Source organism: Ischnura elegans, chromosome 5, assembly GCF_921293095.1.
Source record: "Ischnura elegans chromosome 5, ioIscEleg1.1, whole genome shotgun sequence".
Taxonomy (NCBI): Eukaryota; Metazoa; Arthropoda; class Insecta; order Odonata; family Coenagrionidae; genus Ischnura; species Ischnura elegans.
In genome coordinates, this window is record NC_060250.1 from 87,797,957 (window position 1) to 87,824,807 (window position 26,851).

The 26,851-nt window shown below is 37.5% G+C and overlaps 2 protein-coding genes across 2 annotated transcripts; one reads left to right on the forward strand and one right to left on the reverse strand.

Moving 5' to 3' along the window:
* The first annotated feature begins 1,385 nt into the window (after positions 1–1,385).
* On the forward strand, positions 1,386–12,073 carry LOC124159214 (protein yippee-like 2). Its single transcript, XM_046534864.1, has 4 exons — positions 1,386–2,119; positions 4,074–4,117; positions 5,691–5,799; positions 9,973–12,073. The coding sequence occupies exons 1-4, from the start codon at positions 2,018–2,020 to the stop codon at positions 10,060–10,062; spliced, it is 345 nt and encodes a 114-aa protein (XP_046390820.1). The 5' UTR covers positions 1,386–2,017; the 3' UTR covers positions 10,063–12,073.
* Positions 12,074–16,148: 4,075 nt separating this feature from the next.
* On the reverse strand, positions 16,149–26,344 carry LOC124159846. The gene is made up of 4 exons (XM_046535746.1): positions 26,114–26,344; positions 24,930–25,131; positions 23,977–24,103; positions 16,149–16,462 (listed from the first exon to the last, which is right to left on the reverse strand). The coding sequence occupies exons 2-4, from the start codon at positions 25,092–25,094 to the stop codon at positions 16,419–16,421; spliced, it is 336 nt and encodes a 111-aa protein (XP_046391702.1). The 5' UTR covers positions 25,095–25,131; positions 26,114–26,344; the 3' UTR covers positions 16,149–16,418.
* Between the last annotated feature and the right edge of the window lie 507 nt (positions 26,345–26,851).

Consider the following 26,851-nt stretch of genomic DNA (forward strand, 5'->3'; position numbering starts at 1 on the left):
TACCCAATGTAATTGGCGTTGCGAACGAGTGAATTGGAAAGAAAGGTGCTTACGCAACTTATGAACAAAGTAGGTGACGCGGATAATGCCCTCCCGAAAATTGTAATGAGAATCATCTATGCAGATATTTCTGTAGATTTTTTAAAATATGTTAAAAGCTATTTCATATTTTACCTCGTCCCTATCTACTGCTGGCATTTCAACTTCGTAGTCCTAGTGTTTGATTTCTTCATTACCTGAGTGGTAGTGACTGTCGAGGATAGGAATAGTATAATGCGCAACAGATAAGGCGAAGGAAATATAAGCTCGGATTGATTGTTGACGAGTTCAATTTGTGATGCAAGCAGCTGTAGCAATTTTCCACACGATTTAAATGGAGCGGAAAATTACTACATAAGTGTAAGTTTCCTACTAGTTATTCCCTGTCGAGCTGACAGTTTTATTTTTTTCTATTCTTGAGTTTATGGTGAAGTTTATTTCGGAATGGCTTACCAATGACTGGTTTTCACGCAGCAAAGATGATATTTTATATGCCGTATTAGCTGTAATTCATGTGTCTATAAATTTTTTCGACTCGGGTGTGGCGAAATAGTCCATGTGTGATAAATTTATCGTGAGGGTTGAATCGGCCGAATGGAAGGTTAGACAATATGTAATTCATGATTATCTATTGAGATCCATTTCCTCTGATGCGAACTTCGATACCGCTTTGAGCGAAAAGCATGCTAGATGTTACCTTGACTGCGTCGCTAGGTCGAATTTCATCAAACATAAATAGTCTCCCATTTCGTATCAATGAAAATTGACTTGCATATGTATTTCTCTACGAAATTAAAACATATTCACTATATTTTCCTTGATTCGTAAAAATAAGACGTCACATGTATGAAATAACTTCGAGTGTGAGCGAAGTATTTGTTTTTATATATTCATTAGCGGGCTTATTTTGCAACGGCTTATTTGGCAATAATCACTGCTTTTTTTACGCTGGATGGGTAAATTTTATTTACATATATTATAAATACTGTTTGAACACTGATCTAATCAACAAAATTCCATTGTTTCCCCAGGAAAGAAGAAAACTGACCCTTGTGGAGTCCCAAAAATCATCGGATGACTGTGTGGACTATATGAGTGAACCTTGTAGTCCCCTAAATGAATCCTTGGGACATAAAAGCCGTGCTGGAGGACGTGTGCTACTACAAACGGCTGCTCGCGAACTTCTTTTTTATCCCTTGACTTGTGACAGAGGTGCCCCACGGCACACGGAATTTCCGTGGCTTCGTTATTGAGTGCAACAAGTTGTCCCCACTTACCAGTTGGGCGTCGGACGCGCAGCGGCGGAGGTGAGGACCTATTGGTGCTTTTTTTGTAGCCCACGGCTATCACTGGGATCGAGGAGCCAGGGTACCCGTTCGGGAGTGTCTCCTTCGGAGTCCCCCTAGGCGGGGGGCGGGGCGGGGCTTGCCCACCCCCGCCGGCCGCGTCCCCGGCGGCGGCCGAGCCGCTGGCCGGACCAGTCGTGGAGGACCCACTGGAAGAGTCGGGAAGGTGGGAGGAGGTGGCGCCGGCCTTAGCCGGACTTCCATCCAGGGTCCCAATCCAGTCCGCGGCGACAGAGGTGGGCAAGGAGATAGCCCGCCCCGGATTGCGCGAGAGGCCTCCGAGCCTCGGCTATCGCCCGCACCCCCTGGCGACCACCGCTCCCACGAGTTCTCACGTGTCCACGGCGGGGGCCGAGGTGGAGGCAGAGAGGGAGGTGTTCCTCCTCCTGCTCCTCCTCTTCCTCCTCCACCTCCTTCCACCCACGGCTCTCTCGCTGTCGGCAGGGCTCGGGGTCCTCCTGAGGCCCCTGCATCGCTTAAGACTCTGCCTGCGGCGTCGCTTAGGGCCCTGCCTGCGTCGCCAAAGGCCGGAGTCGCCCGACGTAGACCATCCGCCCGGGCAAAGAGATCCACTAGACCCACCAGACACGGCTGAAATCGCCAGCCCAGCGGCCCCGTCGAGGCCCCACAACATGGTGAAGACCTTCCAGGCATACCTCCCAGCATGCCACCGCACGTACTCCTGCATACACTGTCGGGCACATTTGGCCAACCACGACGAACTCATCTCCAAGGTATGCTATGGAATATGTGCCTTTTGAAAGGCTATAGGATAATATTTTACTGCTCGCCCAGAGACAATAGGATGCCTTGAGCGATTTTGTCATACCCTCCTACCCTTCATTTCAAAGTATACATCCAGAAATATTTTGAGGATCTTCCTCTACACCTTTCGAGGATTTTCTATAATTTTTTCAAGTGTCTGTCAGAGATGGCTAGTATTATAAAAAAGGGTGTGATATATGTCACATATGAGATAGAACTCGGGAGGTTCATGACCCAACCAGCTTAACTTTCACATGGGACGTATGCTGTTTGATTATCCCTTTTTAATACATAACTACTTTAACCATGAGAAATTTGCATAAGCTGAGCTATTAGGTTCTCACCCACATTATTTGATCAAATGTGATGATATGTTTCATTGATAATTTAGATTCCTTCTTCAGGTTGAAGTGTTTGATTGAAGGTGAAGTTATGCATAAAATAACATGGGGATGAATACAAAAGACTATCTTTTGCCCTGCCAACCAATCTAACCCAAAAGTGAGATGTGAGTTATCTGATTGAGCCTTAGGAGTTTGCAAGAGATATGTTTGGCTTTCTCGTATGACTATCTATATATATTTACTATCAAAACTTAGTTATCTAATGAATTTATGTTTTTAATGCTGCAAATTTCTCTGTATATGCTGGTACCTACTTCTTCTGTATTTGCTTAATTTTTCCCAAAAGTTAGAATTTTGAACTTTTAATACATACTGTATATTTTTGTGCTGAGAAGATGAAATCCATTGTCTCAATACCTGGTTTATTGGCAAAATTTCAGAGAAACATGCATACAAAACTTGGTGGAAATCATGAGAAGCATAGGTAGTCCTTTTCTCATTATTAAATATTTAGTAGTATTTTGAGGGTACAATAAATTTATTTAGACGGAATTATTTAAAAAACTTTATTTAATCACTTATCTCCTCATATAATCTTCTTGTTGCAAGCTGAGGATAAAATTTCTCATTTCTATTTCCTAACCATTATTCCTTTAGAATGGAACAAGCACGTATTTCTATCTTACCATAGTAATTTTTTAGTAATGAATTAATTTTAATTCATTCTGGTTTCTAATCAGTAAAGACATGATCTCCTAAAATATGATGCAATGCTCTCCCAGCGGGTGTCATATGTCAAAAGGAATATCTTTTCACTGGGTCACATTACTTCATATTGCATTTATGCTAATGTTTCTATGTCTATGTCATCCATGATTGTCTGGCAACTCTGATGATAATAGGAAACTTGTACATCTAGCATCTTCAGAAAACAGTGGTGAAATTACAGAATGTGACCTGAAGGCTAGCCCTAGTAAAATACCACATTCATCACTAAAGTTTTCTTACACTACAAAAAGTGTTCAAACTTTTTGTTGATGAAATTTGCTTACCCACCTAAGGTAATGGTTTCTGGTATAACTTGGTTGAAGTTTTTTATGAAGAGGAAAAAAAGGTGCCTTCTGCTGTTCCACATCAATATTTCATGCATGGAATTGTATTTTCTTTCTTCATACTTCCATTGGTTTTATTCATTCCATCTGTGTTGGTACATATATGCATTCCTTTTAAGAAATTAACAGATTTTTCAGAGAATTTTATAATCATAAAAAAAAATATATTTTGATGCTATTGCTAATTTTCATTGTCATTTATGATTGAAGTTTTTAAAGTATAAATGAATGTCACTGTATGAATCCCTTTTTCAGTAATTTTATCTTTTTATATTATATTTGTCTTGTACCTTATACATATGTATCCATAATGCCCTATCGTGCTTTTATACTTTAATTATTGAACACATAATAAACTTTAATGATAACAGAAAATGCATGTGAAAAGTGGTAATTAATGTTGCATAATTGTATGGCCTGTGAAATTTTATTTTCAATTTTTTAAATTAGATATATTTCTATTTCAGTCATTCCAGGGGAGTCAAGGCAGGGCATATCTCTTTAATTCTGTGTAAGTAAAGTTGATGGCTATCTACTTTTGTAGTTACTTTGACATATGATGTTGGTGAGGCCAGATTTATGCTGTGTGTTATATTTTTATATAGTTTACCAAAATTTAGCTCTCTAATACGTTAAACTCTACCAGTGTGATATTTTCCTACTTTTGTTCTAAATTCAGTCAGCCATTATCATTTCAAATGGAAGTTAAGAGGCTCAAAATTTTAGTTTTTTATTTAATTTAATCGTTTACTATATTTGTATGTATTTATAGCGATTTCACAATGGATTTCTGCCTTAGAGGTTTTATAGGTTTTATTGAATGTGATGGGATACATGCAGTACCCTCCATTAAGTGGTATCATTATGTAGGCAGCAATGGTTCACCTACTTTGGTAGCCTGTGACCAGGCTGGTATGCTTTTCTTTTCTTATTGGTTTGGGGATCATTCAGTGCAATTGGAAAAAGATTGCTATCTACAAGATGAAACAGTGTAAGAATTTGAAAAATGCCAGATCGAATATAGACTGTAGCTTACATTTGCCTTATTCTGAACACTTGCAATTTTATTTTCACCTTAAAAATGTCATAACCTGTCATGTGATGCATGAAGAGATTGCATCAGTCAGATGGGTCCATAGTCACATTGAAATTAGCCTACTTGAGGTATGAGTGAGACCGTTTAGGAGGCCTTACATGCAGCATCCAACTCAAATTGACTTTTTCTTTATGACTTTTTCTTTTCATTTTGCCCAGTTTTCAGCCTTTTCATAGCATATTGTTCTTAAAAGGTACTGAAACATAGGTACTTTAGAAAATAACGTCTAAAGGGCTACAGTAATATATTTTGTCTTCACACAAGCAAAGAACTGAATTTAAAGAAAAATAAAAGTCTGTCTGGTCGGACATTTTCATTAATTTCCACTTCCCACTCTTATTCATAAGTTCACTGACACAACTCATGGTAGCTCATATTAAATTTGTAGTTGAAAATGCAAGTATATATGCATTTGTTGCAATATCTAATGCCACCAAATGACATTTCCTCTTATGCAGGAGGATTTGTGGGTTATAAGAAATAACTTTATTTAGAAGATAAATTTTATTTTGTATTATTCTTAAATGGCTCTTACTTTTTGCTAGAATGAATTGCTTTGCATAAAAAAATATATTCTGTTTATTTACCTCAACTGGCTGTATGGAAATCCTGATTGGCCCACCCTAATGAGGATGCCAATTTATCCCCCCCCCCCATGTTGTTACTATTTATAATTCTTCATGTCCTTTCTGCATGCCAAAGCAAAGGTATCTAAGTTGAATACATTAGAAATTAAAATGGTGGGTTGCTAGTTTTTATATGCCTTTTTTTACAAGGTATTTATATTTTTATACCTGCTGGTTCATTGGGAGCATGCAATATATGTACAGTGGGAAGTTGTCAATGTTTATATAGGGTATAGCCCCTACACATTTATCTTATTATTACTTGCACATCATGAAGGAACAATTAATTGTGGGGATTCAAAATATGAAACTTGTTCATGGTACTTGTGCTTATACTATTTTTTGATATTTTTCATGTACAGAGTAAATGTTGGGTGTGGACCCGCAGAAGAGCGAGTCCTCTTGACTGGCCTCCATGCTGTGGCTGACATATACTGTGAATGCTGCAAAACCACCTTAGGCTGGAAATATGTAAGTTGCTTGGCTCTTTAAGCAATTTTCTGGCATCAATTTCTCTGAAAATTCTTAAAACTACTTAATCTTTTCGAGGCAGCGGAGATTTCGTCTTAGAATGACTGCTGTACTGAGCCCCAAAAGACTCTTCTTTCTCGTGGTACGGAGCATTTTTGGAGGACATTCGTTAAGAAGGGTCTCGTGGATAGTCAAACTTTTTCAGCTCCAACCTTTTTCGACCCTTCCCAGCGAGGACTCTGCGCTATCTCCGACTCCAATGGTAGTTGTGCTCCCTCCTTTCAGGGTTTACGACCATACCTGTGGCATTGGTTCGCGGGTTGCTTATAAGTATTTGACACATGGATAATTGTTGCTTGCACGTAAATTGCAGACTTTGAATTGAATTCCTCATTTTTTTCTGAGCATTGTCACATTTTAAACGAAGTTCTTTGGTCAATATCAATGTATTTAATGCAGCAACAATTTCCATGTTGATGTTTATATAGAACTCGAGATATAAGTTGATATTTATCGTAGAATTTCGTTTAATAATTGTAAATGCTTCTCAAAAGACAAAGTATTAAATTCTTAGTTTAAATTTATTGAGAAAAGAATAATTTTTTTTTTTTAAACTGACTGGATAAACAATTGCATGACCGCAGTCCCTTACCACTAAGAGGGGTAATACAAGATGAGGGGTCAGGGTACCTGCTCCTGGATTCCGAGGGTAAAGCCTAAACACCGCAGTATTGGGTCCTGAAACAAAGACGTCGTACACCCATCACCATCATAAAAGGGGGATAACTAGGAAACGTATATATTCCGCATTCGTTCACTTGTGTAAGAAAATCTTGGACGAAGATATATGGCTTTTGTCTCCCGGGTCAAGAAACGTCCACACGTATAATAATGTCTTTAGTAGGGAAAAGATTAAAAACCTATTTCTTCTCACAGTATTGTGAATTCAAGTGGATATGAATTACTGATGCTGATCTAAATTTGGCTCCCATGATCACACACTCGCCTTTAATGAGCCTCTTGTAGCCTTTTACATGACCACAATGGTGATGGTCAATATGCAGTGGTTTTCTAAGTGGTCCTGCCCTTTCCTCACTTGAAAGGAAACTGATGGCTTAGTCAATGCTGTGTATACTTATTTGAGTCATCATGTCAAAAGTAAAGAGTAATATAATAAAATAAAATACCTCTCTGTTCTTTGGCTATCGGAGAACCACATACAGAACGTGGGAAATTGACAGTTCATTGTGATCGGTTAATGCATCTCAAGATATTACAGATTGTTCCCAGTGTTCATAAACATGGCATAAAATTATCTTTCTTAACAATAATAATGTTTTTGTGGTGGTTTGCTGTATGGAAAAATAGAAGTGAAAATATAGTATTATTTATTCTTGATTGAAAGTTTTCGTGGGAGTTCACTCATTTTAACCATGAGCTGAAGATATTATTTCTAAAAATATGAGAATATGAGCCATCTCGATGCAGGAGTTCTATGTTTGTTAGTTTACCATTCATTGATTGATAAGAAAGGCTTTGTATCTGTCCTCTGCTTTGTTCATCTTTGCGAGGAGAATAGAACATGAATTTTTTGAAGAAGAAGAAAAGGTTTCCTTACACATTAGGGATGAACTTGTTGCTGACAGTATTACATTTTCCAACTTTCAAACCTGAGGAAGCAAAGCGATCTTTCACCCATAAGGACAATACAATACAGTCTCTATAATGTGACATTTTAATTCACTGTAATTTTAGCAGTCTATAACCATCAGTGACTTTTTTATGGGTTCGTGTATCGTGAGAAAATATCAGTCATTGTTGTCAAAGCAATATTTTCTTTCTGCTGTTAGAAACAGTTGTTTTTAGTGTTTTGTGGATTCTTATTCTCATACTTAATGAGGATTTTGTGTTAGTATTTCTTTGCATCAAGAATACTGAGGCAATACTGAGGGACTAGGCCGATGATTATGTATCAGTGTTGGAAAACATGATTGCAAAACTCAGCGGTAACTGAGTATAACAAATGCAGGAATTGTTAATTCTGGTGTATAACCCAGATGGCACAGCACCTCCATATCTAATTCGTATCTAGATAGTAACCGTTGACCAAGGGGATACTATGCCACTCTGACGCTTTCCGTCAATGGATACGATCCACTTACAGTCTGTTGACAAAGCGCATATGAAGCATGTCAATGTGTGCTATGAAGCGCGTATAGAAGGGATATGTAGTGTGCAGGAATACAGTGCTCAGACTGGTCACAATCGATATAAATCAGGTCAAAATGTCAGATTTTATGTCAGGGACCCCTGGGGCAGGTCAGGTCTCTCTCTTCTTGGTCATTTCCTGCCAGATTTGGCATAAAGTGTGTAGAAGTGTTTATGGGGTAGGAACTGCCAACCATCTGATCCATCTTGGCTATGCTTAATGTGGGATGTATTGAGCTGTTAAAGAAATTGTCCTGGTGCCTCTATCCTATTTTATTTAGCCTGCTAGTTCAAGTTCAGAGTGATGAAACTGACTGCAACTATTTTCACAATTTCTGCTTATGAACTGCTTAATCGTATAAGTCATAATCTATGAGCCTGATATCTATATGAATAGATACCAGGCATGTTGCCAAAAATTTGTTTTTGGAGGGTTTCAAGGATCCCCTTAAAATTGACCACTTTATTTTGCAAAATTGTTGAAATATGCATTCATAAACAGAAAAAAGTTTTCTTATACATGTGATCATACGGTAACTAACTTTGTGTGTAGTTGTTCACTAAAAGTAAATGAGAGCTGAACCAATTTATGGGGGTGCTCTCCATGCCTGGTGGATATATGTTTTGTTTCCAGTATTCTGTCTTGAGGTTATACTTCGGTGTTTTGGGATTAAACTGTAGCCCTTATTACAAGACATGGACATTGCAACTTTAACCTGTAGGAGCTACTATTTCTATAATCCAAAGGTAATGGCAATGCTATTCTATTTGGCAAAATATTGTAAGTTTTACGTGAAATTAGCTTTGTTTTAAGTCTAATTAGAGCAACCAAAATGGGCTGTTTAATTTAAAACATCTTACATCCATATTAATGAGCATAGATTAGAACCTGAGAGTACATGCTTTCCTAAGAAAGGATTGAGAAATGATGTGACTTTTAATAGGATTTTACTTTTTTCTTGTAGTTTAACTTGCTTCATCCAAGGTATTTGGAAATCAATCTGACACGAGCTGTATATTTTTAAAGGACTGTTGCAGTTCAGTCTTCTATTTTATTTTTCTTTGAATATTTTAAGATCATCCTGTAAGGTTTTTAGACCTATTTAATTTCCAAATATTATGCCTGAATCCCTGATCAGTGGCAAATCAAGGGGGTGGGCAGCCCCCCTCACCTCTTTCTCGTACCCCCTCCACTGTAATTCTCAGAAATATTGGGAAGATGATAAGATCATTAAGTTGGCTGTGCAGTGAAAATTTTTATGCCTCCACCTTAACAAACAATCTTTTAAAATAATCGATGAAAATCTAAAAGCCAATTGACTATGTATCAGACCTCAGATGCATTATCACTGAGAAGTATTGCATACCATCTAGGCACCATGGACTGTAATGAATGTCTCATCCACCCAAAACATCAATCGTAATCCACCCTTCTCCCTGATTGAAAAATTGTGAGAAGTGTGGTTGCCTAATGTGTAGAGTAGTTGTTTACTGACCTAAGAGTCCCAGGTTCGAATCCAGGGTGAAGCCTTTGGATACCCTCAATAGAAATCCTCACTGTGTGAGTAGCCCAGGCAGAGGATTAAAATCAGCAAATTCTGCACACCTAAGTCTTAATTTGGGATTTACTCTATCTTCACCTATCTAAAACAACCATCTGGTTGATTCACTGAGTGAGTTATATCCATGAATAGGATCACAGCTATGCACTGTGTAAGAGCTAGGGTCTTACCACTTTAATACTTGGGTTCCCATAAGGACACAGAATTAAAACTATATTAAACCTAGGCTAAGGCAGGATGGATACTTTAAACGTGGAGCTCTTGTCTGCTGGGTAATCATTGGGTTTGCTTAGTGGACCAATCAGGCACTTAACGAAGGCCTCCTAATCATACAATAAATCAGTCATGCTTTCTCCAGCCAGCCTTCATGTATTAATGTAATTCTCTCAACTTTTTTTTTCAGGAACATGCTTTTGAGTCCAGTCAAAAGTATAAGGAAGGGAAGTACATCATCGAGCTGGCCCACATGATCAAGGAGAATGGCTGGGACTGATGGGAGTGGGGGTGGCGGTGGCGAGCGCCCCGCCCCCCCGACCCCCCACACACCTGATGTGCCACCACCACCACGACCGCCGCCCCATGCTGCCTCCTCTCTATCGCATGTGCAGATGCTGAATCACCTTCCTGCCTTTGCTCCTTGTCTCGTGACACTGCCACTGACCATCACCTGTCCCCAGGAATTGGGACTCTTTCGCTCGACTGGACTTGAACGAAATGGCCACTCTCAAGTGATGGAAACGTAACACCAGTATTGTTGACGACGCAAAACATCGCATTCTTCATGGCTTAAAAAGGGAGGCAGAGGGAGTAGTGAGGAACGAGGAGGAATGACCACAGGCTGATGTGGTATGCTCTTGTTTGTTTTTTGAAAGAATTCTTAAAACCCCTCAATCCTCACTGATGAATGTCCAATTCTATGATCCCTGTTAAATATCCCAGGTGTGTCACTGATTCCGTGCCTCAAAATATATGAAAAAAAATGCTGTTGTTGAAAAGTGCCGAACAGCTGCAGATGGATGGTGTTAGTGAAGTTTTGGAGGTCCTTAGGCTGCGAATTTTTATTATGAGTGCCACCAATGGGTTAGCCATTGATTGGCCTGAATGCTGGATTTCATTGGCCTGTGGCAGAGGGCAGGGATGCTGTGGGGATGGGCAGACATTTCGAGGGCTAGTGGTTTCCTCATGGGATCCCCCTCTCGTCCCAATCTCCTATGTTATCCTTGCCAGATGGAAAGTCAAAAAGAGTGCTCATTGGCTGTTTTGCCACAGGCCTGTATTACTTAAAGATACATCACCCTAATTATTTTTGTGCTCGGTATCCTGATTCCTCTTTGAAGATTTGGTGGTCTGGAGGAGGTTGCAGTGCCGTTAACTTTTAGCTGTATCTTTTCGCAGAGGAAGGACATGTCTCCACTGCCACTTTTAAAAACGAAGAGCCTTAAAAAAGAGAGAAAAAGGATTTTTTTCTCCACCAAACTGTAGTAGAAGAAAAAAAAACTAAATGAGGAGGAGAATTGAGTGGGCCGTGGATGCCATATACATACTAGAGGCTGGATGCCATCTTGGTGTGAGGTCTGCTTTCATTTTGCTCTGGGTGTGCTTTAGTGAACTGATCGTTGATGGATTGTGAGACCTTATTATGTGAGATTGGCTGTAATAGGAGAGGGAGATTTGGTGTTTGAAGAGGTGTACCCACCTCTTGCTTTCTTTGTTGCAATGGTTTGAGGGGCCAATCCAGTGTGGCTTATGGCCCTTCATCCAATTGTTAGCCAGAGGTTTGCGTTTGCAGGCAGAAAGCACTCACAAGAAGTAGAATAAATCCCCTGCATCGCTGCTTTTTGCCCTCTCCTAGTGTTTATTTATTTTGAGTAAGCTTTTCCTTGGGGTTTTAAATTCTTTGCTTGGCCTCCAGGCTAATGTATGGCATTTACTCTAGTTTTCTAATGTCCTCGGGGGTAGAACAGATGTGGGTTAGGGATTGTGATGAAAAAGGTGACAGTTTGGGCAGGAGTGTTCCTTGCCTCTGAAACTTGTATCGGTGAGGAGACGTATATGGTGAAATGTTGGTGTACATGCCAGTATGCTGGGACATTATATATTGAAACCCGTTCTAGTCTTTCAATCTGTGGATCATTTTTTTTACACTCAAACTGTCTCAGTTTAAAATGCTTCGTCTTTTTTGTTTTTATGAATGAACAATTAACTCTCTTGTTTTGAAACATTTTAACTTGAGTGTCCTTTTATAGCACTCGGAAAATAGTCTAGAAATTATTATTTCAAAAGCAATGGGTCATGTCTACCTCTGTGACAATCTTATGTTCTCCTGCATGCAATCATTTGTGTTTCTTGTGTTTTTCTTAAAGAAATTTGGACTGAGTTTTCATGCTGTTACCACTTTGGTTTCCATCTTTGATAATGCTGTTTTGTAGTTGGATCAGTTAGAAGGTTTTCTTTTTTTTTAATGAATTTATATGACAAATAAAATGGTAGATGACTTTAGCATATATGTTTACTTGTGATTGGACTGCTTAGAGAGCCTGCTTTAACATGAGAGAACTGAGGGGGAAAGAGTAATGTGTGTGTGGGATAAACGGCATTAGATGTTCAATTCCTCGCCATGAATTCACTGCCTTGAGACAATGAAAGGCCTAGAGAACCGATAAATCAGTGCAGATCTGGCCTCCCGTAAGCCATAAGCTGTTAGTTCTCCAACCAGCTCTGGTCGTGGAGAATAGGTAAGCCTGCAGCCTATTGATTGGTGTATCTTGGCACATCATGCTACACAAATTCATTTTTGATGAACACATACACAAAATACATGTAACTTAAGCTCATGACCACATGTTGTCCACCAACACAGCCACATTTAAACCTTACACACCATAAAAAAACTAGCCAAATACACTTGACACAAATTTACATGATCATATTTGAGGAGGGAGGCAATGGTCAAAAATACAGTAGCATTGCCTACTGGTGCCAAGGGAGGTGTAAATCAGTGCATTCCTCACATGGATTTTACTGCCTTGCCTTCCATACCTAATAATCTGCCTTATCACTTCTGTTCACCAATGCACCAGTTCATAATTATCATTATACCATCATCAACCACAAATATGTGATACTAAAAAACGTTAAATCTTAGAGCAATGAGGTTATTAGCCTCGCCCAGGTGGCTGCTTAGCTAGGCCCTCATGTTGCAACTTAAACTGCCCAAAGTCATCAACCGTTGAAGTTGCTGCTATATGAATCCATATCAAATAAATTCAGCGGGACAAGTAGATTCAATTTTGTTTTTTTTTCCCCCTCCAGAAAGTTGTGAACAATTTTTTTGCCTGGTGGTGATTATTAGGGTATCATAAACAGTCTAATATTTTGCCAATGAGCTTATCAACATTACCCTCATTATTTTAGTAAGGAGGCAATGCTATGGTTTTAAAGTGCATATGTAGACCCCTTTATGTATGACCCTAATTCCAAGCAAGCATATTTGTATTAAATTGTAACCTGGCTGCCTGCAGATTAAAGTTTTATTTTTTACATTAGAAAGCTGTTGCTCAAGTAAATGTATTAGAAAGATAAAAAAATATAAAATTTTATATTTCTGAAATAGACTTCACACAGAACCTTTAAATACAATCTCTCTCTTGTGATGATTTATATTGGATGTTTATTCCTCTATAATGCTAGATTGTCATCATTTTGTCAATTCAATGTAAATACTAAGATCATTGTAAAATTTCACAACAAAAATAGTTTTTTAGATTATGAGTGTCTTTGGTGTGTGAGAGAGAGTATGAATGATTGTGTGAGTGTGGGTGTATATTTGTGTATTTGTTTGTGTATATATAAGAATACACATCTATATAAAATGTTTGTGTATGCTGTAGATGCATACACGATAACAAAAATTATTTATTCTAATACATAAAAAATATTTGACATTAAAGCATTGAAAAATGGTTTGTACCATGCCACAGTATGTGTGTAATATTGTTTCAATTGAGTTATACAAGATTGGTGTTACTGTCTCTATTGCTGTGTCTTTACTTTGACTTGGTTTTATCACCTTGTAGCCAAGAGGATTGGTGTAGACCGTGTAAGCCCTTGTTAATACCTCCTCTTTTGAAATCTGTGGACTTCAAAGTTAGCCTGTGATAAATGATATGCTATACATATTGTGGTAGCTTGTGGACATATGAGCGTAGTGAATTTAAGTTAACGTACCAGGCCTCTAGGGAAGATAAATCTAGGTTAAGCTTCACTGCATTGGAGTAATTACAGAGAGTAGGATAAATTACTTTGAGGTGTTGTGAATTTGTTTGTGCCTAATTCTATGTAAGTCTCTCATTCAATTACTGGTTAACCAATTGGAATTAATGTAATAATTTATTACACGAATTTACTTTTAAGGATTAATGTGATTACTTTGAGTTCCTTCATTTTATTGAAATCATTAACAAGGGTTTACAATTATTCCTGTCAGTTAAATTATATCATTTCTGAGCAAACCTAAGTTCCAATTTTGAAATAATCAAATTCTATCCCAGTGGATGACAGTTTTGTTTGGAAAGTGATATTATTAATTCTTCTGTGAAAAATTGTAACCATTGCCTAAGGACTAATCAAAATTGGCTGCGAAATTAAAATTATGCAACATAAAATATATATTGCTGTTAATTGAGTTGTTGTGAGGTAACTTCAAAGGTAAATTCATAAACATCAAATTTGAGAAGACTGAGAAAACTTATCTGAAATAGATATGTCTAGATTTAACAGTTTTCAGTATGACAAGAACTATAATTTTTTATTGAATTGATTTACTCATCATGTTTGTCACATATGATTTTGTAGGTACACTTGCTAATCACATTGAATCACATATTGGACCAATCTCTGCAGGTAAAGTCATTATGTATGTGTTGGTATCTATAGCTCTCTTAAATTATTGATGTATGTGTGTATGTACTGAAATATGTGTATACATGCATGTGCAGAAATGCATAGATATTTGGGATGAAAAGATATGACTGTCTCTCATCCCTCACCTTAATTTAACTGAAGTGAGCCTTCGTCCAAAAGTTTGTGCTTCATAAAATGGATAAGTATGTACAGAAATTGTTAATGAAAATGATATTAAGAAGGATTATGAGAAAAGAATGTAGTATTTCTGTTTATATGAAATATATATGATTAATCATTACTTTGGCTGATGTGTGAGGAATTTGTTTCAGCATTAATTTTATTGTTAATTTCAGAATTTATTGACGGTAATTTTCTTTCTTAAGGGGATTATTTTCAGTGAAATTGCAATTCAGAACCATTTTTTTTTTCTAAATTTCTCCAAAGTGTAACTCGTCCAGCTGTAACTGGCGGAGTTGGAACCTTCTGTTTTTAGACTTTTCTATTATCATTACCTCACTATTGTCAATGTTCTTTATCATCTCAAGGATTTTTGGGGTTTAAATCCAATTGAATCAGTGAAATAATTAATATATAATAGCTCAATGACTTATTTGCTTTATTTCTTTAGGAAGCAAAGGAGGGATATCACCAAATTGTAAATAGTGGTTGATATATATCTTCCCTGTTTTGACCCTATTACAGAGGCAGAAAAATATTGAGGCTATATGTTCTAACATTTGCCTATTACATATATTTGATACTTAATTTAAATCCTGATTTGATCTAAGAAACTAGGTAATAGTATATGAGAGCTGTATTCAATGGAAGGGAACCAGACAATCTATCGGTTGAAACTGTCCAAATATATTCTTTTGTAATCATTTTTGTTTTTCCATTTTAATCTCACCAGAGAAAATGAGGGAGAGGAATCATTCAGTGCATTGTTCTGCCTGTGGTGAGATTTACACTACCCAATGCCACAGTTGAGCGCATGGACAGAAATTGACGTGAGGGGAGAAGGGAGTCATAGTTTTGTTGGATTCAGAGGCTTTGTAACTCTTGGGGGGAGGGTGAATCAGGCATTGAAGTGGGTAAACTTTTCTCGGGATTCCCACTGGGTTAATGTTTTTACATCGGCCAACGTTTCAAGTACCGTCTCGGCACTCATCTTCACTCATCTTGCTGAATTCTGATTTATTAAATTTTATAAATCAATATTCAGCCCTGAAGATGAGTGCCGAGACAGTACTTGAAACGTTGGCCGATATAAAAACATTAACCCAGTGGGAATCCCGAGAAAAGCTTACCCACATTATTCGCCGGGAAAGCATTAAATCATATTTCACAGGCATTGAAGTATTTTTAGTGTTATAAATCTATTTCTTAATTAGAGAACTCAGCATTGACTTGTCCCCAACTATATCTCATCTCACTAATTAAGTTCATTCATTCATGTCCACCTTGTTATGAAGTTGTAGACCTACCAGCTGCATGTCCCATAGTTTTTGCAGGTTAAGCAACCATATTCCATCTTCTATGGTCATATATCAATTGATTCCCACAAAATCAAGGTGTGTCTTTTATTCTGTTCTGCACAGTCCACAAAAAAGAAAATAGAAGGTGAGATCAATGAATTATATTGCTGAAGCTATGTGAGAGAAAGTAAAGTGGGCCTATGAGTCAACATTTTTATTTATTTTTTTGACAAAAGAGACCCAATTTTGAGCCTTTTCTCGTCACTAGTTTTTTTGTATCTACTTCTAATTCAACCCCTCCACCTCTTTTGAGTTGGTTGCACTTCCTTGCAAGGTGATATATAAATGTGCTCTTATTGCATGTCAGCACGTTAGTAAGAGTGGTTACAGAATCCATTGATTTGAAATTTTTAGGAGCCAATGTGAAAATATTTCTTCAATTAAAGGACTTGTGATCAGGTGGTAGTTCCTATGTCCATCTCTCATGACAACCGCTTTTCATTGCACAAAAACCTGTTGAAGAGAAAAGATTGATATTAAGGTCTATTTTAATGTCCCAGAATCCAGTGAATTATTCCCAGGGTTTATATATAAATATATATGTCTGGAGGAGACTGATAATTTCCTTCTGAAACTATATCATAGCCAATTTTAAATTCACTGTTGAGAGGAAATGAGATGCTAGGCAAAATTGATTGTTCTAGTATCATGCACCGAGGAGCAAGTGAAGGTGGTGAACCATAAGACGTAAAATGCAATGGAAATATGGATATCAATATCCTGAGCATGTGAGGGATGCTGTAATGTAGCTTTTACTCTTATTGATACAAAAGGTAGGTATTTTATATTCTCTGAGGGAAAATAACATTGTCTGAAAAAAATGATGTACATTCGCTAAGAACATAGAATTGAGATAACTAATTGTAAGCTGAACTAGTACTACCTTTCCATTACATGTGAGACATAGATTTTCCCATTCATCTGATTATAGTTTGGGATTCAGTATTACTACATAATTGGAACTATCACTTCATAGTGATTTCAATCAGCTCCTTTCCTTAGACAAGAATTGATACATCTAAAGGGTATTTTGGTTTATTTTGAGAGTCTATGCTTTAAGATGCCTAAAGGGATAAGGTTTATTTTGGAGTCTATGCTTTTTAGGATGCCTGTGGATAAGGGTGGATCTTGGATTTTTTCTGGGAGGTGGGGTGTGGGGAGGGGAGCACAAGGGTATGTCAGGCTAACAATCTTCTCATATTTGATTTTTAAAAAAACCATACAACAATTACTTCACGAAATTTTCTCCTTATTTTAATACAAAAGTTATTAATATGTAATTCAATGATTGAGGCTCCGTGATACACAATACAAAACGAAGGTGATGATAACCCTTTTAAAAATCTTGTCTATTTTTTTAACGAAGCGTCTGGGGGGGGGGGGGTCACGTGCCCCCGTGCCGATCCCCTTAATCTGCCTATGCCTGTTGAATAAGCTACAACTTTCCACAAAACAGAAGAACGGGAGGATCTTCTTTAGTGAATAGGGTAAGAAACTCTTGGCAATGTAGGAAATTGAACTGGTGAAGAATAAACTTGAATTAAGAACCATTCATTTCTATTTTAGAGGTGAATCCAAAGCACATTCTTCCTTCCACGCTTTCAGGTGCAATGCTTTTGCTTCCGACGTTGCGACGTCGAACGACGTTTCCCATAGCGTGGAACCTAAATTGTTACGTAGTTTATTCTTCTAGCTCGGTGTTTTTTAACTGAAAAATCCACTAAATAGATAATAGATCCATATTACATAAGTAAATGTTATAGACTGTGAAGTTTCGTAGTATATTCTCTTACAAATTTTTTAAAAAATTTATCTTGTTTTTAAGAGCCGGAATAGCATCAAAATCCATTTCCGGGCATGCAAATCCCTAAAATTTTCCGGTGGGTGCGGGGGGGAGGGGCGAATCTTCCGCTGAGAGGGGCACCATCATGAGCTGCGACCGAGGGCCCCCAATCACCCCAGACCTCCCCTGCAAGTAACATAATCTAAGACAACAAAATGGCTGTTCCCCAGTCTTTGTTGTTGTTGCGCATGTTTATTTTTTATATTTCCCGCACAATTGTATTAATATTGTTTCGATAGCCGGGAACTACATTCCGTGTTAGCGGAAGGATTAATTTACAGCGCTCTCAGTGATATCTGGTAATTAGATGCAAAGATATACGGTGAATAAAATCTGAAATTTAGTGCAGTAAATTTGTCGATTTCGGTGAATGGTTTCGTCATATAAGCTGTTTTTCCTCATGAAATAATAAAAAATTTCTCCTATAAAACTTGCTTTAAATATATTTGGTGCATAATTTCATGGTAAAAAATGTTTATCAACAAGTTTTAAAGCATATATGGTAGGAAAAATTAGTAAATTGAAGAAATTCGCTGTTAATTATATGCATAGTAAAAAATCTTCACAAGTTTGAATGAAAAAAATATGTAGGCCATAGTCGTATTAATGAACTTTTTATAAAAATACATGAATATTCATGGGAGTCAGGTGTTTTCAAAATTTCGTTTTTTACGTCCAATTGACATTTTTCATTCTCATTTGCTGACTTCATTTGCTCGCGTCATTTCACGATCACTGAAGAATTGAATGCCAACGAATTCCCAGACGAATGAAAAACTTCGCAATGCTCGAGGACAAAAGGAGAAATTAAGTTTCGCACACGGTAAGCAATGTCTTCGACAAATGGCGAACCCCGATCCCCCGCGAGCCACTCGCTTGTGCATAAGGGAGATCCTTATTTTCAAAGTTTACGAATTTATTTTGGGACGTCCCCCGCAGATTTGCTACATTTGTTTAGAAAATTAATCGTGGGATAAATTTTTGCGATCGGATTCTGGGAAAACGTGCCGCATCGCACTTTCAAGTTTTCAAATTTTGGTATTTTTGAGTGTTTTCTGGACATAAATGAACTGAATTCACTCTCGAATTTTTTCTATCACTTTTCTGTTTTTTTTTTTACAACGACTCGTTAGGTATTTAAAGTGTATCACCTCAGCTATCTTTCATTTCTGCCCTTTGTTTCATGGGATATCGCACCGAGAGCGAGCGCAAACTGTGAATACATGCATGACCGCGGTTGCTGTGGCGCACTTCTCACCAAAGAGGGCAACGGAACTCGTCCAGTGCCGACATTCAAGGATTCGTATGAAGCCGCGACGATTCACTGGACCCCAGCGTGGATTATGCGATGCTATTTGATAACTATAACATTGTTAGATATAGAAGAAATTATATCTTTTCCAAGACATTCCCGTTGCAAAAGGTCGTCTTGTCCCTGGCAACTATGCTTCACGCATCATTTACCACAATCTTTTTATTGTTATCAGCCTCCAAAATAATATGGTGGATTACATAATCCTGAATAGTTTCGTTGCATCTTCAAAATGTACAATTCACAAAAATTTTCATTAATTTAGCAGTACTTAAAGACTACAGCGATTTTGCTCAGCTTTTTTGGATTTTAGCCCGTTGGTGGTCGGTCGCACAACGGCGGGAAGCGAGAAAGCGAAGATCACAAATCAAAGTGTAACAACACGGCGCGCATAAAAAATGTGGAATCATCTAGCGGGCTGGAAATATGGGGAGGTTTGTCCTATTTGATCCCAAATCGCATACCCCAAGTACGGGAATAATCCCGGAGGGGGGACTTTTCAGCCTCTTATCCAGCTATGCCCTTGGCATTCAGAGATTCTACTTCGAACGCACCAAACCCATCCCTGTAGCACTTGGTACGACTGAGATGGACCCTAAATTGTGACTACGCAAAATGAAGGCAGACTGACACGCTACAAACTTAATGTATATTGACTCTTCTCCAGATGACGACAGCAATCTTCAATCGTTTCACAGTATCCAAATAGTTTTTAATTTGGTATTTTCAGAAATTGAAAGAATGCAAGAGAACTAGCGACAGGTTTGAAATCAGTGGCGCCGACTCCATGGGGCCTGAGGGGGCCCGAGCCCCCTCAAAAATTAGTTATGGGGAGTAGAAAAAATGTGTCAGGCTTGTCGATTTTCCTCGTAGTGTCCAGTTATCGATAGTCAAGTTTTCAGGGTTCTAGTATTGATCATATGACTTCTAAAATGCTTTAAAAACTTTAAAACTCACTATTTATAAACCTTCCCTGAGCAAGACCCCCATATGGGCCCCCCAATATTTTTTCTAAGTCGGCACCCCTGTTTGAAATAACATTTCGATGTTGGTTAGAGAAGAATATACAGTTCCCAGCAGACTTGCATAAATCTCTTCTCGAGACTCCTTGCTCAGGTTGGTACCTGTATTGTTTAACGTATTCGTATTGACCACACAACCACACGCGAAACATTTTGCGCTTAGCTAAAACGAGAGATCTTTTCCAAAGGCTCCTCGTTACTTCGGATCCTCTTATATCAATAGATACGTATGTGGAAATGTTAAAAGAAATGTTTCAAAGGATATACGAAACTTATTTTTACTGTAGGAGTCAACTTCTGATGAGGACAGTGACGGCTGGGAATCCGAAGAAAACTGACAGTGGGCCGGTGAATTTATTCTTCATGCTTTCTTATGTTTTATACATTTAAGTTAATTTTTTATGGTCCATAAATAATTTTAAGTGGTATTTTTGCGATTGCATTTCTTTAAATGTAAATTGTTTGCTAGGTGATTTCTAGCGTGTGTTTTCTCAGAAAAAATTGACACATTTCAACTGTTAATTGACAATAACATAAATAATGTTTAAAAATCATTTTATGCATTTAACACGAAATTTTTATTTTAATAATTAAATTAATTTTTAAACTACTAACATTTTTATTGCTATCCATTATTTTCAATGAAATATTATATCTCTACAGATGCGGTCCGAATGGTCGATTTTTGGATTTTTTTCAGTCTCCGCGAAATTGTTTAAAAAAACTCCCGCGGTCAATTTTTCGGCAAAATATCATTAGATTCATGTTATATAGCCTAAACAAAAATAGTTGAAAAGATTTCATCGGCCTACTTTTTAAAATATGGAAGATATGATTTTTGGCCAGCTTTTTTTCGATTTCAGCCCACTGTGTGACGGAGTCATGAAGGCAATCCGATATTTTATTCTCTTTTCCTTCGAAGGATATCAACCCTAGTGCATCATCAGTTTGACGCTCTCTTTCGTATTGATTGATTAACCTAAAAATGCTTGGTAAATGACATATATTCCGGCCATCTTAATTCTCCTCTAGTTTTGCAGCTTTCAAACGGATATCAGAATTATTCCTTACAGAATCCAAATCGCCTATTTGATGTTTTCCATACCAAAAAAGTCAAATTTATTTACATATAGGATTTTTTATGATACTATCCGCCAACTATTTTTGAAATACATCTGCACTATTTTCAATCTCCTTGTATTTCAACTGAGCCATACGTGTTGATTGTAACTAATTTTTCCATTGATCCAGCATTTCCGTACCCTGGGTTCAAAATTGTTCAGCATCTTATCAGGGTTTATTTTTGACGATGGTGGGATTATTTGGCTATTTGATACCATTCTAAAAATCTATAGTGGAATTGTAATTAAATCTCATCCACCGAAACTAATTTACTTTGGCTGTAATTTTCTCGACATCAACTTACAAATTCATTCTTAATGGGGAAATATTTTTCTATTCTCCTCGTTTTTCTTTTCTCTCATGAACTTAGCAATGCTTCGTATTCTCGTGTCCTTTTATCTTTGGAAACTACCCTACTCGTTTCTAAAGTTTAAATTTGCGAAAGATTTATATAGCGTTGAAAAATATATCTGAATTGGTTTTAGACATTGCCGCACAAAAAAGGCTACACTCCGTGGGGCGATCGTGGAATGTAGCTCTTAGCCGATTTTTCCACGCTTTTTCTTAACTGGCTTCGGCTGTTTCATCGATGGAATCTTGCAATTGACTTTTTAACCCACTTTCCATTTTCGGGTCGGCTTGAAAATTTGCACGTATGCTTGTTACTGATGACAACACAATAGTCAATAATCGGACATTTGAAAAATTTGGTTCGATTGTGCTTTAATTAATTGACTAAAGTTCCAAATGGAAATATATCGGCTTAAGGAGTAATAAACTCTTTTCCAAAAACACTATGAAATGCAAAACAAAGTAAAAAAAAGCTTTTCATCACCCAGAGAATAAAGTGCGTTTGTTCTGTTTCAGGATGAAGCTTTTTTTAAATCTGTTTTATTTTTATTACCGAACAATTTGCACAAGCTTATCGTCTTCAATTTCCGTCTCTAGACAACTGCCTATTTCCGTGGCATGTCGTGTTATTAATACCGCGGTAATTTTCCTCAGGTATAAAATACAAATTTTTATTCCCTAATCAAAAGTCAAGAAGAATGATACTAAAGAAAGCGTTGTTGTGGAAATTATTTTTTTAAGTGTCAAGAGAGTAGAAAACGGAATAATGCATGATAAAAATCATATGATATTGAAGAAAGAGATGGGAGATTCCGTGAAAATAGCTTTACATATATTTCAAGTTTTATAAAAGGCATCGAAATTTAGATAATATTTAACTGCCAGATTTGTTTTGGTAGCAAGTGAGTTTTTATGAATAAGTATCAACACAGAACTGAACTGCAGGGTTATTCCAATAATTGTATGGCCGAAATAGACCATACAATTGTAATAAGTCGAAATAGACCATAACTACGGCCTTGAAACATACGTGTGGCATCGAGCGATAGCGGAATCCTTCTCTTTTCAGTGAACGGCTACATGTCGGGCAGTTGCTAAGACCTAAAAGCCGTAATATTGTGGCCAGCTTAGAAGGCGGTCATAACACGGGCCATACGAAATAATATTACATGCCTACGGAGTTAAAAAAGAAATTTACGAAGTGCCATCGATTATTTAGCGTTGTTTGTTTCAAGAAATAAATGAATATTGCGCGGAAGCACATGCGAATTCAACGGGCATTGGCTAAATGCATAAAAGAAAGACGTCGATTTTATCTGGAAAGGAGAACTACAAGGGATACGTGTTATCCATTCGCATACGATGATGATATTTTCATGAAATATTTCCGCGCGTCAAAAGAAGTTATTACTTACTTTGTAAGTAGAGATTGTGGATGGACTTAGCGTTCGCTTATAGTTAAAAAGTTAGAAATACTTTTTAAATGGATGCTATGGAGGAAGGGGGTGAGAGCTACAAGGGTATCTCACGTTCTCACTCTGTTCATTGCCTGTAAAATTCACGAATATTATAATTACTGTACGGTACAAATCATGTACAAATTTCTTCTACACCTTCTCGTCCGCAATTTTCGCTCATCTCTTTTTTCGAAGCTCTCCAGTGTCTGCTGTCAGACCAGTGTTTCAAGAAAATCCTAATTTATCCATTAATAAGATTCCATTTCGGTTAAAGACCATGGAATTAATTTTATCCACGTTGGAACAAACTAACTCATCAAAAAATGACCACTGTTTAAAAAAAGTGAACCGAACTTATAGTACCAATTATAATTTTAAAATTCTCATGCAGAAAGGGCGTTAGAACTTTTGGGCCGGCCCATGATTTCTCTCGAGAGTGGAATCGGTATAGACCGTTATTTAGGGTCAGGCCATACGAAACTTACGGCTGGCCATAAGTATGGCTCCGTTTAGTAGAATAGCCCTACTGGAGTGAATAGGTTCTGAACGATTTCTTGGAATTTCCCGTTTCAGAAGAGAAAAGAAAATGATCAATGAGTGTTGTTTGTCTTATAGGTCATTAAGTGTCCGAAGAAGTCAACGGAAACACATTTAATTGGCTGCTTAAGAATTGGACTGTACATAGGAAAGATCTGGAAGAAAAATTGGAAGACTAATTTGTATCTTTTGCATTTGATGTGTGCAAGATATTCAGAGAATATAACAGTTACGAATCCGACGCTGGCATGCGGCTGTTAAATCAGAGGAGGAAAAATTCAGAGAATTTAAAATAAGTTATTAACATTTTATGGTATGCTTACCTCTTCTGCTCTGGTTATTCCTCTTTATCTTCTCATTCCTTTCTCTGTACGTATTGCTTTTCCCTGCTTCCATCGAGTATTTTCTCAACAGAAGATAAAGCAAGGCAGCATTCTGTTCTTCATCCCACTACAAAAGTTAGAATTACATTATGAGGAATTGATACTATTTCAAAGTGAATGTGAAGGTTATGTTTTTAAGGGACTGAATACATAGGCTAGAAAAGCCTTAAAAGCAGATGGCATTTCACCAAAAATGGTTAAGAGCTTCATAAAGGGAAATAAGTATGAATATTACGGCAAGTTGACCGTTTTAATTTAGTAGTTTGTACTTTCGCGGGAGAAAATGGGCATAGAATTTTTTCTTTTGCTATTTTATGGCATAAAGCCAAGGTCTTGAAGTGAAAAGATAAATGATCAATGAGTGTTGTTTGTCTTATAGGTCATTAGGTGCCCGAAGAAGTCAACGGAAACACATTTACTTAGTTGCTTAAGGCTTGGACTGTACATAGGAAAGATCTGGAAGAATAAAAGGAAGAAAAATTGGAAGACTCATTTGTATCTTTTGAATTTGATACGTGCTAGATATTCAGAGAATATAACAGTTACGAATCCGACGCGAAAGTATATTAGGTGAAGGAAAAATAATCCGAGATGTTATTTTACCTCCAATAACTCATATAAAAAACCATTCCTAATGGCTAATATACCCTTTAATATATTTAACATATAATATTGAATTATGTAATAAAGTAACTATAGCAAACATTAGAAATTAAAAATTTAAATTTACGATTTGGGTTTCGGTATTTTAACAGCATTTTCAGGATACAAGAGACGCTAAGGCGCCCGGACTATGGTCGTGAGTTTTCGCTTTAATTTCCGATTCCTGTGGTTTGTCAAATATACAATAATATTATCATCAAGGAAAGGAGGCGCTGTTGTGGAGATCTTACCGGATTTATGAGAGGTTGATATTCCTCTATTTCACCGGGAGGCGCTTGAATCACGTCATACATGGACTGAGGTTCTTGGACCGTCTCAAACGGCGTCGACAAAGGCAAGCATATTCCACCGGCTGCGAAGTAGGTCAGGATGAGAAGAAGCGAGGTGGAGGTCATCTTGGGGGTGAAAAACTTGCAGACTGCGACCAAAATCCTCCGAAAGGGTAAAAAATGGAATTTTACTCCATAGAAAACACTCCCACTTGGCGAAGATCGATGGACATCAATTTAACCTTTTATAACCCAGAACTGATTCTGGGAGAAATCAATTTTCAAGATTTTTCATTTTGAAAACTTAAAAGTTTTTACACTCAATGATAATTATCGTGGCAGCAAACTGTTCATCATAAAAATTTACACTAAAATTATGGGTAGTTTAGATATTTCCTGAATAGAGCTGAAAGTTTAAATGTTTTTGATGTTGCTTAGAAGAAACATTGGGTTATAAAGGGTTAAGAGTAATAGAGCCTACAGAGTTTCATATCGAAAAAGCACTTTTTTCCATTTTAAATACGTTTATCATAAAAGCCATAGTACTTTAAAAAATTTAGAAGAATTAAGCATGATGGAGCGGAATTTTTCCAAAGTGAAAGAACCACTTGCAGTTTTCCATGATTATAAACTTTTATTCCCGATCCAGTTTTCGAAGTTATTACATTATCTTCAAGGTACAAAATGGTTGGTACTCAACCATTCAAGGTAAAAAACCATTTTGTACCTTGAAAATAATGTTGTAATATCGAAAAGTTAGGAATAAAAGTTTATAGTCATGGAAAGTTGTAAGTGGTTCTTTAAATATCTCAAAAAATTGTTTTTTCTGTATTATACTGTATATAAAAATGGACCATCGGAGACCTAATACTGGAGGTAATTAAGGAATTGGAAACTTGCTATCCTTGGCGCTTACTGTGTAAATAACAGACAGAAATATTTAACGAAACGAAGAAGGCTGCGGGGATAAAGTAAAGTATGAAGTAAAGAAGTAAAATATGATAACAAGGATGTATAGTTTTCTCAAGAAGGTAAGATACAGATGAATCAATCTCATTTTTAAATTGGACGAACTTTGAGTGAGGTAGTGGAGGGAAAATTTAACGAGTTTTTTGCCCCATTTGCCGTTTATGTGGACTACTTACCTACTGAAGCGTTACTTGAATGGTCGTCAGAGTCTCCAAAATCCTAGGAGATACAATTCGTCCAAAGAGGAGCAACTAGTAGAGCCTCTGTAAAACCCTACTAATATTTTTTCTCTCTGAAGTGGTACAGGATAGTCGCAAGGAATGGTATTAACTGGTCAAACAAGCATCAGGCGGTATTATCACGTCAGATGAGTGTGATTTGCTGGGAGAGGTGCGAGCGCAGAGTCACTCTTGGACGGTCGAGTCTTCCCTTTATATGAACACGTGGTGTTGGCCATTTGGAGTTTCCCCTTCCCTCAACCCTATCCTCTCCCCCTCCTCCTCTCCGGCGCTAGCTCTCTGCGCCCTCCCACTTTCGCCCTTTACGCATGAACAATCCTGTCCTCCTGTCCCATCGTCAAACATCCTCGTCTAACTCTGTAAATCTACCCTCCTCCCCCACCCATTTCATCCCGAGTCTTTTCCATGTAAAGGCTCGGGGGATCATTAAGAGGCTTATCAACACGCAAAGATTATGGCGTTCTCCATCGGAGAGGTACATGAAATGGGATGGTCGTTCAAGGACCGGAATACTTCACCCTGCTGACTTTAACCCTTTCAAACCAAGAGCAGCTTCTGGGAGAAATTAAACTTCAAGACTTCTCATTTTAAAAATGTGAGAATTTTCTAATCAATCATAATCGTCATGGCAGCTACACATGTATTTCCATTAAACTCTACACCATAAAAGAACAC